The 13,879-nt window shown below is 53.7% G+C and overlaps 2 protein-coding genes and 1 long non-coding RNA gene across 3 annotated transcripts; 2 read left to right on the top strand and 1 right to left on the bottom strand.

Annotated features, from left to right (window-relative positions):
- Positions 1–105: 105 nt before the first annotated feature.
- PPT2 (palmitoyl-protein thioesterase 2) lies at positions 106–7,466 on the bottom strand. Its single transcript, XM_045497802.1, has 9 exons — positions 7,304–7,466; positions 6,179–6,372; positions 5,773–5,926; positions 5,217–5,312; positions 5,021–5,128; positions 4,182–4,265; positions 3,978–4,062; positions 1,093–1,147; positions 106–919 (listed from the first exon to the last, which is right to left on the bottom strand). Exons 1-9 carry the CDS (start codon positions 7,311–7,313, stop codon positions 776–778), a joined length of 930 nt encoding a protein of 309 aa, XP_045353758.1. The 5' UTR covers positions 7,314–7,466; the 3' UTR covers positions 106–775.
- Positions 6,512–7,768, top strand: LOC123608192. Its single transcript, XR_006717130.1, has 2 exons — positions 6,512–6,719; positions 7,125–7,768. It is a non-coding gene; the product is annotated as an uncharacterized LOC123608192 (long non-coding RNA).
- A 1,133-nt stretch (positions 7,769–8,901) lies between these two features.
- Positions 8,902–12,510, top strand: PRRT1 (proline rich transmembrane protein 1). The gene is made up of 4 exons (XM_045497803.1): positions 8,902–9,041; positions 9,935–10,473; positions 11,099–11,284; positions 11,427–12,510. The coding sequence occupies exons 1-4, from the start codon at positions 9,023–9,025 to the stop codon at positions 11,601–11,603; spliced, it is 921 nt and encodes a 306-aa protein (XP_045353759.1). The 5' UTR covers positions 8,902–9,022; the 3' UTR covers positions 11,604–12,510.
- Positions 12,511–13,879: the final 1,369 nt, after the last annotated feature.

Below are 13,879 nucleotides of genomic sequence, written 5' to 3'. Positions count from 1 at the left end.
GTCCCACCCCACACCAGGCATCCGGGCACCCAGACCTCAGGCTCTCCATCCCCACCCTCCTTGGGGAGCCAGGTCCCCCTCACCTGGAAAGGAGCCAAACCACACTGAGGAAATGGACTTTTATTTCCATAAATACAGGGTTAACACCCATTCAATGATAGCTAAAAGGGGCTGGGGCCTCAAAGACACTAGGCTCCCAGGGGGTACCCCAACACTGAACAGAGGGACTGGGGGATCCCCAAACCTGAGATGGGCCTCACAGGCCATAGATATTCCCCAACACTGACATTTCAAGAACGGAACTGTCCCCATAGGGGAGCCTCAGAACCCCACTCTCATGGGTAGTCCTTCCTGGGAGTTGGGAGGGCTGAGAAAAAGGGAACATGGGGAGAACAGGAGCTAAAAATGTCCTGAGTGGCCTAGAAGGAGACCCCTGTAGTGGGCAGGGGCTGGGTTCTCCTATACAGCCAGAGACAGAGCAGCCACAGCAGCAGGAGCAGCCACGAGATAAAAACCTGGTTTCTCTCTTCCCGACCTCGGCCTCGGCCTCGGGAGAGTGAGAGAGCATGGAGCAAACCCCAAACATGAGGTGGGGGGAGACCAGGATTTGTCATCTACAGAGGAGCACAGGAAGGGAGTCCTGGGAGCCCTGGTTGGTGGGGGCAGTGTGGGAGCAATGGGGTGGTTGCAGGCACACCGGAGCTGACATCTGCTTTCCAAGGCCACCGCTTGGTCTCTGGGCTGGGAAGTTCCTGAGGGATCCCTGAGGACATCCTCAGGAGAGCCAAGGTTCAATGCAGGTCTCATAAAGGGTACGGTTGGAGTGCCAGGCCGTATGGGAGATCCCAGCCATCGGACACCTCACTATGGCTCCCCGAGCCAAGAGAGTCTTCAACCCAAAAGAATCCCGCAGATAAACCTTCAAGGTGGGCAAAGAGTCATAAAAGGAGAAACAAAGTGAGCTCCTCCTGGTGTCCCAGGTCCCCTCCCCACAGGGTGAACCCTTCAGCTCAAGGGGTCAGTGGCAGGGAGGGCTACAGACTGAGGTGGGGCTGTGCCAGAAGAAAGGGGAAGTCATCCCAGGGGGCTCACCGGTTGCTCCTCCATCTCCAAGACCGTCTCATTTGCATCATAGAAACCAAAGAAGCTACAAAGAGATTGAGGGTGGGTAGGGGAGGAGGTTATCAGGAGAGTGGGAGAAAATCAAGGTAGGCTAGGGGAGGGACCTCAGGAACTCATGGCCTATTGGGAGATAGGCAGCAAGGAAGACACTCAAAATATTCAAGTGGATATCATGTACCTCACAAGGTGACACAGAGGCTACAGCGTTGCTTCTACAGAGTCCCATCAAAAATGCAAACCTGAATCTAATCATGAGGAAACAGCCAACAAACCCAAACTGAGGGACATTCTACAAAATAGTTCAAAAATATCAATGTAATGGACGAAGACAGAGGAAATATCCCAGGGGGAAAAAAAAAAGAGAGAGAGAGAGAGAGAGAGACTAAAGAGACACGGACAAGTAAATGCCACACATGATCCCAGGTTAGATCTTGCACTGCATTTTTTTTTTCCCCTATGAGAACAACTGGAAAATATTTGAATAAGGTCTATAGAGTATCTTATTGATGTTAACTTCCTGACTTTGATAATTATATTGTGGATATGTAAAGAGAAGTCCTGTATACACAAAACAGACACTGACACACTGAAGTTTTAGGAGTAAAGAGACATCATGTCTACAACCTACTCTCAAATGGTTCACAAACACACCTATACCCCCGTATGCATATTTAGAGGGAAGAAAGAATGAGGACATAAACATGGCAAAATGGTAACCTTTAGAAAATCTAGGTGAAGAGTACACACAATTGTTTTGTAATACTTAAGCAACTTATTAAGTATGAAGTTATTTCAAAATAAAAAGGTCTTAACATTTTGAAAAGTAATATTTAATTGTCATGGGCAGTGAGTGGGCACTGACCATGAACAACAAACGTTAATAGTGCTAAGTCCAAGGGACAATGGGAACAAAAAAAGGCCACCCCGCTGGTTTTAGAGCACCAACAAAGCCTTCCCAGTGAGGTACTCTCCACTAGGGAAGGCTGATCCCCCAGCAAACAGAAGAGCAGGAGCAAAGGTACAGAGGTGAGGCCCAGCTAGGCACATGGGGGAGCTGGGTTGGGGGCCTGAAGACCACATGGAGGGGCTGGATTTCATCAGGTATAGGAGAGCAGTAGGGGCACACAGACCTGGATGTGAACTCCAGCTCTGCCACACACTCCCAAATGTATGTGGTTGAGCATATTACTTATCCTCTTTGTCCTATTTAAGAATACTTCCTTTTCAGAGAGGAAGTGAAACACCCTGGTTAAGTTAGATAGCCTGACTTCACCAGTTACTAACTCTATGAATGGAGACAAGTTATTTAAGCTCCTTGCACCTAAGTTTCCTTACATGTTAAACAAGGATAATAGTAATTACCATGAACCCTGTCTCCTTATATGTCAAAGGAGGATTAAAGGAGATTTATTTGAAAAGTACTTAGAATTGTGCCTTGGGACATAAAAGGTACTATATAACTGTGAGCTATTACAATCTTCAGAGGGTCATAGATGTAAAATGAGATAGAATAAATCCCAACCCTTGCTATTATCAGGAACATGACTCCTTCACTTAAAACCCTCCAATGCCTTTTTCATCTCACTCAGATTAAAAAATCAAGGGCCATGGTTGCCAGGAGCTGGGGGGAGGCAGGGATGGGGAGTTCTTGTTTAATGGCTATGGAGTTTCAGTTTGGGAAGAAAAAAAAAGTTCTGAATATGGATGGTGGTGATGGTTACACAAGAATGCCAATGTGCTTCATTGCCGCTGCACTGCACACTTAAAATGGTAAATTTTATGTTCTGTATATTTTAGGAAAAAACAAAAATAAAAAACAAGGGCCTTACTTTGCCCTACAAAGGGTCAATATTACTGGCTCCCTGCTACCTCTTGCATCTCCTCTCCCACCCTCTTCCCAGCTCCCTGGGCTCTAGCCACACCGGCAACCCTACTCCTCACACCAGCCCCAGGACCTCTGTAGGTGCCACTCCTTTTCCCTGAGTTGTTTTCCGCCCCCAGATTGTTGCACAGCTCCTTCCCTCACTTCCTTAAGTTTCTACTCCCATGACAAGTCTTCCAGGACTTATCTGGCCACTATCTGACATAGGGTCCAGTCACCCTCTAATCCCTTCCCCCGCCTGTCTCATCACCATCTGACATACATATTTGCATCTATTTTTCTGTCTACCACACTAGACATTAAACTACGTAAGAGTGGGGACTTCTCTTTCATTTACCACTGCATCCCAATGGCCCAGAACAGGGCCTGGGCATATATACAGTGCTCAATAAATATTTGTTGAATGACTAAAGGAGCTTAGGTGACATTTCAGATCACTCATGATGAATTGCAGCAGAGGCCCACACATAGCACAATGGAGCCATAGATTTTCCTGAGCAATCGGATGGAGAAGATAAGGCTGGAGGCTATTACAAAAGTCCAGGTATATAAAAGAGGTGGAAGGAAATGTGGCATGGAATTATACACACACATCCTACCAATGACGATTTCCTGGTTTCGATACTGTGCTGTAGTTACATAGGATGCAATCACTGGGGGAACCGGGCAAAAGATACCTATGTAGGACCTCTCTAAACTATCTTTGCAACTTCCTATGAATCTGTAATTATTTCAAAGTTAAAAGTTTTTACAAAGCAGGGGTTTAGGGATGGAGGGGAAGTAGAGTCCGACAGGCTAGATACAAGGCATTGAGGAATGACTCCCAGGTTTTGTTGTTGAGTGACAGGATATATGGAGGATGGGAGCATTAGCTGACCAGTGGGAGGTACAGGCCAGTTTCAGGCAGGAGATTAATTGTTGGGGGCAAAGGGGTATCCTTAGCCAATCTTTGGGCCACACGGTCCCATATTACCTGGACTGCCAGGGGGTAATAACACCATCATCAGGGCCCCCAATCAGCACCAGGCGGCCCACACGAAGAAAGTTCTTCCTCCATGCTGAAGGGTGGGAAGAAAAGAGCCTGAGTCAGTCACAGGGGTCAGGCCAGGTTGGAGAGGGAAACACAAGGGGTTGGAGAAGCAGAAAACGGGACCCAGGCAGGAGCCTGGAGTCTCACCAGTGGCATTGGGATGATCTCTTTCCCCATTGATCAGGGCCAGAAAGCTGCTGGCGTTGAGGTACAAGTCATCGTGGTGGGGGTCTAGGTACAAACAGCAGTTAGAAAGAGAAGCAGGGAAAAGAAGCAAGATCAGAGTCTGAAAAAACGACCAGGAGACTACAATAGCAGGTAAGGTGAATAGTATCAACAATAATAATAATTGTAAACACGATACCAAACACCTTTGTCCAGCACTTACTATGTCAGATACTGTTCAAAGTACATTACATTTGTTAATTTATTCAATCTTCACAACCACCTATAGGGTGGATACTAGATTATTATTTTACAGATAAGGAAAACAGCCACAGTAAGGTTAAGTAACTTGTCCACAGTCACCCGACAGGGTCAAGCTTCAAACACAAGTAGTCTGGACCCAGCATCCATGGTCTTAAAAACTACACTAGGTGTTTGCAAACTAGGGACCATGGGCCAAACCCAGCCCACTGCTTACCTGTATAAATAAAGTTTTTTGGAACACAGATACACGCATTTACATATGGTGTATGGTTGCTTTCAAACTACTGTGGCAGAATTGTATTTGCGACAGAGACCATATGGCCTGCAAAACCAAAAATATGTACTATCTGGCTTGTGATCTCTGCACCAGACTATACTCTGAGGTGATAAGGTAACACACATAAAGCATTCTGAACAGCGACTGTTCACACAGTAAGTGCTCATTACATGAAGTTATCTTCATTATCACTGCTGTTGGTTATGTTACAGGTGGGAGCAGCCGGCCCTACCCTCCAGGGTGCCCTCTCATGGAGTCCCGTTTGGCATCCCCTACTCACCGTGCCAGTAGTTGCAGATGGAGAATTCCTGGCCCCAGGGGCTATAGCAGATCCGATAGAGGTTAGACCTCATGGAGGTAGGGAAGAGCCACTTCAAATAGTCTGTATCTGGCAAGAGAACAGCAGTATCAAGTGGCCCCAAACCTTTGTGTCCTCAAAACTCGGGGCCCCCTTTGACCTTACGATCCCCGCTCACCTCCATACTGTCCCATTTGTGGAGAGGAGAGAGAGATGAAAGAATCCACATTGTGCTCATCCATGACAGAGAGCAGCGCCCGGCACACCAGGCCCCCTGGAGGCAGAACACCACATTGGACAGGGACTCAGGGACAGCCAGGCCAACAGCCTCTCCACTAGGCACCCCCCTCCACCCACCACAATGTACATAAGGAGACTGAGGCCCAGAGAAAACAGGCACACCCTGTGGCAAGAGGCTATATACATCATGTAAGTGACAGAGCCAGATTAGATTCTGGGTCTTCTGACTCTAACTGTAGGGTGTTTTTTACTTCCCCATTATCCCTTATTTCCAAGAACCATGGGTAATGGCAAAAGGGGACAGCAGTGCAGGGAGCCTCCCTCCCACTCAGGACACAGAGATAAGACCCAAGTGCTGAAGAAGTCAGAAAAGTAGGGCTCAGGTACCAGGGCTGGAAGAATGTGGTTCAGAAAAGGGGACACTAGAATGTGTCCCTCAGATAAAGATCAAGCCTCAGAGAGGGCTTAGGAGTTGGGAGGGGGAGGGCGCCTACCCTGCGAGTAGCAGACGAGATGCACCCCTTGAGGGGCCTTTGCCATGATGGGGGCCACAGCCTCTCCGAACCCTTGCACCTGTTCCCACAAGGGTCGCAAGCTCTCTCTCCCATCGAAGAGATCGAGCACTGTCACCACAGTCCCGGGGTGTGTCTGTGGGAAGGGGGCAATGCTGCAATAGGGGATGGACTGTGGAGCCCCTCCACACCGCCCCCCTGGGCAGTGTCCACATGCCTAATTGTGCCCTGCTAGAACCAGGGATCTCATCCCCCGATCTCCCAACGCCAGCACCAGCTCCTCCAGGAACTGAGCAGGCCCAGAATGGCAACTTTCGGTTCCCCATTCTCTTTCCCCAGCCACTACAGACGCCTCCAACGCCCCACTACAGGGTGTCCCCTACCAGACCTCGTTGATATATTCCAGCAGGTGGCGGAAGCTGTACGAGCTGTCAAAGAGCCCGTGCACCACGATGACCGGCTTGTAGGGAGCGCGATGGGGCGCGGGGGCTGCGGGCAGCAGCAGCAGCGGCAGGAACGGCAACAGGAGCAGGATCCCCGCCGGGGGCAGCCGCAGCCCCCTGAGCCCCAGCATGCTCCCGCCTGAGAAGGGGGCGATGAGGGCCTGTGAGAGAGATGACAACACACCCTCCCCTCGAAGCAGACGCCTGGCATCAAGATCCCCCTCCTCGCCCGTGCTCACACTAGGTTCAGGTCACAAAACAGCCTACTTTTAACTTACTTCAAGGTTGTGGGGAAACACACACCCCTACACATTGACGCACGGACGCGCACCCGAAGCCCCGCCCCCAACTCTACGGGGACTCGGTCCCTAGGCCGAGGATCTTCTGTATGCATCATCCCAGCCATGCACGACCCTGGGTTTTGCAAGAAAGACCCCCGAGCAGCAGCGCAGGCTTCTGGAGAATGCAAGCTCCCACCTGGCCTAGGTCCGTGAGCCTGGCTCCGCCAGCTGTTTACTTCTCCCTAGACTGGAACCCGCAAGGTGGGGGGAGGGGAAGGGTGTGAAGAGAGCTCGCGCAGGGGAATGACGGATGGGAGAGGGGAGGCTGCTAGGGGTCGCGCTTCGCCGTCACGTCCGGGGCTTTCCCTGGCAACCGTGCCCGCGTCCCCTGTAACGCAGGCCCAGGACTGGAGGGGCAATGGAACATTCCACTGCACTCCGCGAGCGGGGGGAGGAAAAAGACAGAGCGATCCATTTTAGACTGGTGGGGAGAGGAAGAAGCATCAAACACATCCTGGGAATCATGAGAAGGCCAGTTCTGGCCCTGCCAGGCACCAGCGACACCAGGGTCCGAACTCCTGGTCTCGATTCGCCCCACTTCCCAATTCAGGCGTCCGGCTCCGCTGCGGAACGTGAAGTTCCCCTGCCCCCGCGGGAGGTGGGAGGGCGCTGCGGAAAGGCAGTCCTCCGCATTTCGTCTCAGGCCACCGGATCAGGGCTGAAGCCAGCCCAAGCGGACCCCTCCCCATCCCCACCCGCCTGCCGGCAGGCCCCAGGTCAGCGTCTTACAACTCTTCATTATGAAGTGCGTGTAGTGCCCTTGTCTCCAGAGACGCGAAGAGTCCTCGAGGCCCCTCGAGCTAAAAGTGCAGCCTGGCCCAGTTTCTCCTGGCCTACTCTACTCCACTCCTGGTACACGACCCACCTCCAAGGGGCGGAGGGCCCCTGGGGCAGCGCTGACTCACGCGTGCGTGGTTTCCACCAGTCTTTCAACTTGAGAGACCCCCACAATCGGCCCTTAGCCGGGAGTTCCCGTGTGCGGCTCCCGACGCAGACCTTCGAACCCCTTCCAGACTTCCGAGCTCCAGACGTCCCGCAACTCCGCCTTGATCCCTACCCGATACCTAGGTGGGCTTTTGCTTAGCATTGAAAGACGCTTCCGTTGAGAAAAGGATTTCGAAGCTTGTCTGAATCCCTCCTGTTCACAAGGTCTTTGCCGGTCTAAAGTCTCTCAATAAAACCAATCTGTGCCCCGAGTTGTGTAGTGTGAGGATGGGGTGGCAGTGGGGGGTCGGGGGCTCAGGCAAACGCCTTGGAAACTGGAACAACCAGCTTGGGGCCGTGACCTAAACGTCTGGAGCTCTGTAGGCTCCACTTGGACGCGAGGGTGAGGACACAGCCCGGGAGGGCGACTGCCTCGGGTGGGGGTTGGGCAGTACTAATCTGAAGGTGGAGGTAGGGGAGGGTCCCCGACTGCGTTTTTGCAAAAAGCCCAACTCCTGTAAGTCTCGGTAGACGGCCTGTCTTCACCTCCCCTCCCCATATACGTGCCCCCAAGATACAATGAACAAATAAAAGACTGCAATTACTGCTGTGCCCTGAACCTTGCACTCCCGTGGACTCGGGAGGTGACATTGCGTCTTGGCAGAGGTGGTGGGTGGATGGGTGGGATTTTAAAAAATGGATCTGAACACTGAGGGGCCCAGGAACTCTAGGAAGCCCGATAATCAAGTGGGGAAAGAGCATATATTATCCCCCAAACTTACTCTCTGTCCTTCTCCCCCCCACCCCCACCCCCCCTAACCGCAGGTCCAACTCCCCTGGAAATACTCTAGACCCAAGCCCCCCATTTTACCTGCAATTCACCCAGACCATAACCCTGGGAACTCTTTCAGGTCATCGCGGGTCTCAACTCTGCAGTTCTCTCTCACGCAGTTATCTTTCTTAAAGTGGGGGCAGCTAAGGCCAAGCATTGGGGAGAAGGTCCTGAGAACTTGCAGGGACTCTGAGGGAAGCTGAGGAGGGGACATCTGACTAGGGTGAACCAGATCCGGTGGGGACTGGGGTATTGAATCCACCGAGCACCTGCTCACTTCCTCCCACAGTATAATCACTGTAGCCAGTCTTGGAGGGGAAGACTCTAGAGAGTTCTCCCCCCTCCCCCCCCACTCCCTCCTTCCCTTAGTCCCACCCGCCTTGCCTGGTCTTGCTCGCCTCCCTGTTTCCATGACAACTCCAAGGGAGCCCAAACTGGGGGCCTGAATGCCGGGGTGAGAGGAGGAGAGACCTAGTGAGGGTACCTCGGAAACTCTCCCCCTCCCTCTCCTCGGCCCCTTTAAGCTCCCCCCCCCCCTTCCCGGCTCTCCCTCCGCCCCCCGCCGCTGTCTTCATCTCTCCATCTCTGTGCTGCCGCCGCCACCGGCTGCGCAATCTGCACACCAAGACTCCGACGCCAGCCAGGGACCCCGACTCCCGCTGCAGACACCCTGTCCCAGCGACACCACAGGCATGTCATCGGAAAAGTCAGGTAAAAAACAACAACAAAACCTCCTGCCCTTTCCACCATCTCCAGACTCTCCCCCCATCCTTGGCCCCAACCCCCCCCCTCACCCCTCCGTTGGGGGGGGGGCGATTCTATTTCGTTTCGGTCCAGCTCTCAACCCCCCCCCCCATCCCCTTCTCTTTCTGTATTCCCCTCCTTCCTCTCCTTCCAATCTCAGCCTTGTCCCCTTGCCAACAACATGGAAAGGGGACAGGTTGAAAGGGTGAAGGAAGTACAAGAGTGGCTTAGCATCAGCCAGGTACTGCAGGGATAGCATCACTGGGAGTGACAGATGGACAGATGACACTGGCTCACATGGAGACATTCAGTGGGGAAATAAAAACATGATGAGATGGAGGTTGTCAGGGGAGTAGAATCCAGAAGACCCTTGTTCATCTGCCCTAAATGAGGTGCTGAGATTCCCAGAGAGGCTAGGGCACCCATCCCCAGTGCAAGAAGACAGAGTGGAATATGTCATCCTTCATGTGTTTATACAACTGTTGAACTGAGCACATGTTAACACAGTGTTGCATGTCTACACACGTGCACACACAGGACTAGCTCAGGTGGGCAAGCCCAAGGCAGCCATAGCTTGGGTGTGCAGGTGAAAGCTGTGGGCACCGTTGCTGAAGGGGGAGATGAGCAGAGGAGGGTTTCCACTTCAAAACTAGATTGAAAGAAACAAGGTGGGTGGGCAGATGGCTTAGATACAACCCCTTTCCTGCCCCTAAGACCAAGAGATGTCTTCTCACCCATCTCCTCTGTCTCTCCCATTATCTTTCTCCATCCCTGGCCCTGTGTCTCCCCCTACCCCCTTATCTCTTCTCTGCCTGTCTTGCCTCTCTCCCCATACCCTCTCCTGTGCTCACTGCCCCCAGGCCTCTCAGACTCAGTCCCTCACACCTCTCCACCACCCTATAATGCCCCCCAGCCCCCGGCCGAACCCCCTGCCCCACCCCCACAGGCAGCCCCTTCCTCTCACCATCACCACCACCACCACTACCACCAGTCCGGGACCGCCACCCTCCCGCGCTTGGGGGCAGGCGGCCTGGCTTCTTCCGTGGCCACTGGTCAGCGCGGTCCCTCATCCTCCGCCACCCTGCCGCGACCGCCACACCACGCTCCACCTGGCCCGGCCGCCGGGGCGCCCCCACCCGGCTGCGCTACCTTGCCCCGCATGCCACCCGACCCTTACCTGCAGGAGACTCGCTTCGAGGGCCCACTGCCCCCGCCGCCGCCGGCCGCCGCCGCCCCACCCCCGCCGGCGCCCTCCCATACCGCCCAGGCTCCGGGCTTCGTAGTGCCCACGCACACGGGGGCGGTAGGCACGCTGCCACTGGGGGGCTATGTAGCCCCCGGCTACCCCTTACAGCTGCAGCCTTGCACTGCCTACGTGCCGGTCTACCCAGTGGGCACGGTGAGTACAGGGCGGATGGGGCCTGGGAGGAAGGGGTGGGGACACACAGGGGGCTAGTGAGATAGAGAAACAGGGCCTGGGACCAGGCGGCGTTCCTAGGACAAGGCCTAGAGAGAGGAGGGACTAGGAAACGCTTGGGAATGGGGGTCGGGGGGTTGAAGGGTCTGGTAGTCATTTGGGGTCAGAGAAGGGGAACGGAGCCTAGAAGTCCAGAGGAGGTTTGAAAGAAGGAAACAGCCTGGAGAGAGGGGGAGAAGAAACGAAACCTGGGAACCATGGAGGAGGATAAGGGAGAGTAAACCTGGAACTGACTGAATAGGGAAGGCCAGGCAGATATTTGGAGAGAAGAAACGAGGTCTGAAGTGAGGCCAGGGCAGCCCTGGTGCGGCCATACCTTGGGAGAGGGAGTGTGGAGATCACCAAGAATATAGGGTTAATGACAGCAGTGAAGAGAGAAGAACCTAGTGGAATTTATGGGTGTCCTGGAAGGGTCGTGGATGATAAATTTCTCTGAGAAGCAACGTGCAAGAATTGTGCTTTAAAAACCATCGTGCCAGACACAGAATGTTGGTGGGCTCAGAGACGATGGGAATGACATTCTCTCCCCCCAACCTTCTCTACACAGCCCTATACAGGCGGGACCCCGGGGGGGACGGGAGTAACCTCCACGCTCCCCCCGCCGCCCCAGGCCCCAGGGCTGGCCCTGCTAGAGCCGAGGCGCCCGCCGCACGACTACATGCCCATCGCGGTGCTGACCACCATCTGTTGCTTCTGGCCTACAGGCATCATCGCCATCTTCAAGGCAGTGCAGGTGGAAGTGGGGGAGAGGGCGGGCATCTGGGAAGGGAGCCCTCACCCGGTTTTTCTTATTCCAAGGGAGTGCCGAATGTTCTGGGAAGCATCTCAGAGGGAGCAGCAGCTCTGATCAGCTTTCTTCCGCCCGTCTCCCGCAGGTGCGCACGGCCTTGGCCCGCGGAGACATGGTGTCTGCCGAGATCGCTTCCCGCGAGGCCCGGAACTTCTCCTTCATCTCCCTAGCGGTGGGCATCGCAGCCATGGTGCTCTGTACCATCCTCACCGTAGTCATCATCATTGCCGCTCAGCACCATGAGAACTACTGGGATCCGTAAGGACGCACCCGGCCTGGCCCCGCCCCGCGCCCCTCAACCTCCCAAGCGCGTTCTGCAGCCACGCAGCGGATCCAGTGGGTGCCCCGCACACCTGCCTCTGGGGCCACCGAATTTCGACACATCCTAAACTCTGCCTCCACGGAACCTCTCGCCTTGCGGGCACGCTCCGAATCCAGTTCCTCAGGAACCCCGAAAAAACCCACCCCCCCCCCAGGGATGCCACTTTCCGGGATCCCCGCCAAATGCCGGGCCCTCAGTCACTCCAGTACCCCGCCGCCTCTAAATGCAGCGACCCCAGCGGAGCTCCTTGGGTCTCCACTCACAGCTGGGAGACCGGTCCCCAAGGCCCCGCCTCCTCTATAGGCTCCGCCCTGGCTCTGTCAAACCCCCGCCTCCAGGGCGGCAGGCTCCGCCTTCTTTTCCTTCACCGCGAGGTGATTGCGTCCGGTGATTGGGTTGTGGCGCTAGGCCTCGCCCCCAGACTGACACACTCCTCCCCTTCTCCTGGCGCGGGGACCTAGCCCCGAGGTAGTCACGCCCCCACGCTCTCTCATTTTTGGTGGTAAAGTTTTGTCTTCTCCACCCAGGTCTCTTACTATTTTCTTGCTAATCCCAGAACCTCTACTTTTGGTAATTTTGGAATGAGATTTCGGAGGTTCCCAGTTTAGGACCTTTCACCCCGGGATGACGAACGTCCCCGTTCTCTGTAAATATTCCCTTCCACCTATTCCAATCAGTGGGCAGCCGGGCAGAAGGTAACCCAGGGTAGGACCTCCCAACGTCAGGAGGAGCCAGCCCCGTTCCCCGCTCCCCTCGGCAGTCCCTACCTTGTTCTGATCTGTGCGTGAGTGTGTGTGTGAATTTCTGAAAGAATATTAAAGAGACTACGTGGATTTATCACCCGCAATTCCGAAGACTGCCGCCTTACAAAGACCCTCCTCCTTTGGTTCCCTCTTTTACCTCCTCTTAGCTTCCCTTCCGAGGGAAAGAAAGATAAAAGAAAACTGACAGAGACAAAAGTGGGAGGAGACAGATTCCCAAGACACCACAGAGACAGACACAACCATGGGAGGGGGGAGGGGAGGCTCCTTAGGAATCCTACCAGGGAAATCTGGTATGGGGTCCATTCTTGGTGGGGATTTCTTTCCCCCAGCACACATTTTTCACTTTCTATTAGACTGGGCTTAGGGCTTTGAAGAGAGGGAATTTACAAGTAGACCCAAGTATCTATCCGAGAACTCCAGGAAATCGGGAGAAAAGGACAGACTATTTTTTTTTTTTTTTAATTTTTTTTTTTCAACGTTTATTTATTTTTGGGACAGAGAGAGACAGAGCATGAACGGGGGAGGGGCAGAGAGAGAGGGAGACACAGAATTGGAAACAGGCTCCAGGCTCTGAGCCATCAGCCCAGAGCCTGACGCGGGGCTCGAACTCACGGACCGCGAGATCGTGACCTGGCTGAAGTCGGACGCTTAACCGACTGCGCCACCCAGGCGCCCCAGGACAGACTATTCTAATAGGGTGACAGGGAAAAGATGCCAACTGCTTACAGCTGTTCCTGCCTTCAGGCTGGAGGGTGGTAAACAACTTGGATTAGAGCCCTGCATGGTATGTTGTACCTGCATGGGGAAGGCAAAGGGAGCAGAGTGCTATGGGAGGCCATCGCAGTCCACACAGGCTGCTAGAACAAAAATGCTATTGACTCGGTGACTTATAAGTAACAAATTTATTTCTCACAGTTCTGAAGGCTGGAAGTCTGACAGCAGGCTGCCAGTATAGTTGGGTGAGGGCCCTCTTCTGAGTTACAGACCTCTCATTGTATCCTTACATGGTGGCAGGGGCAAGGGAGCTCTATAGGGTCTTTTTTACAAAAGCACTAATCCCATTCATGAGAGTTCCACCTTCATGACCTTAAGCACCTCCCAAAGACCCCCACCTCCTAATACCATCAAATTGTGCATTAGGATTTCAACGTATGAATTTGGTGGGGAGCACAAATATTCAGACCACAGCAGAGCCCCAGAGAAGAGGTCACTAGGCTTTCAAGTCCAGCTAGGGCTAGTTGCCCACTGGTACCCTGAGGTCAGCCAGGAGGCCTCTGGTGTAGGGGTGCATAAGCAGTGGACTTGGTATCCATCTGTACACCTGCAGGACAGGGTTCTATGCCGAATTTGTGCATTCATACAACATGCAGACGCCATGCAGGATGCTGGCAAGACATCTGCCCAGACAATAGATGTGAACACCGACCTCATGGAGTTGAGAATCTGAAGGAA

The sequence above is a fragment of the Leopardus geoffroyi genome, chromosome B2, assembly GCF_018350155.1.
Source record: "Leopardus geoffroyi isolate Oge1 chromosome B2, O.geoffroyi_Oge1_pat1.0, whole genome shotgun sequence".
NCBI lineage: Eukaryota > Metazoa > Chordata > Mammalia > Carnivora > Felidae > Leopardus > Leopardus geoffroyi.
The sequence above is the reverse complement of the archived record's forward strand: the minus strand, read 5'-3'. Positions and strand labels throughout refer to the sequence as shown.

Excerpts from the sequence above, each read along its gene's own strand:
- PPT2 (XM_045497802.1), bottom strand. Across the intron at positions 5,927-6,178 it reads TGCTGGAATATATCAACGAG|ACACACCCCGGGACTGTGGT; the intron begins GTCTGGTAGGGG and ends CCCTTCCCACAG. Across the intron at positions 5,129-5,216 it reads ACAAATGGGACAGTATGGAG|ATACAGACTATTTGAAGTGG; the intron begins GTGAGCGGGGAT and ends TTCTCTTGCCAG.
- PRRT1 (XM_045497803.1), top strand. Across the intron at positions 10,474-11,098 it reads CGGTCTACCCAGTGGGCACG|CCCTATACAGGCGGGACCCC; the intron begins GTGAGTACAGGG and ends TTCTCTACACAG. Across the intron at positions 11,285-11,426 it reads CCATCTTCAAGGCAGTGCAG|GTGCGCACGGCCTTGGCCCG; the intron begins GTGGAAGTGGGG and ends CGTCTCCCGCAG.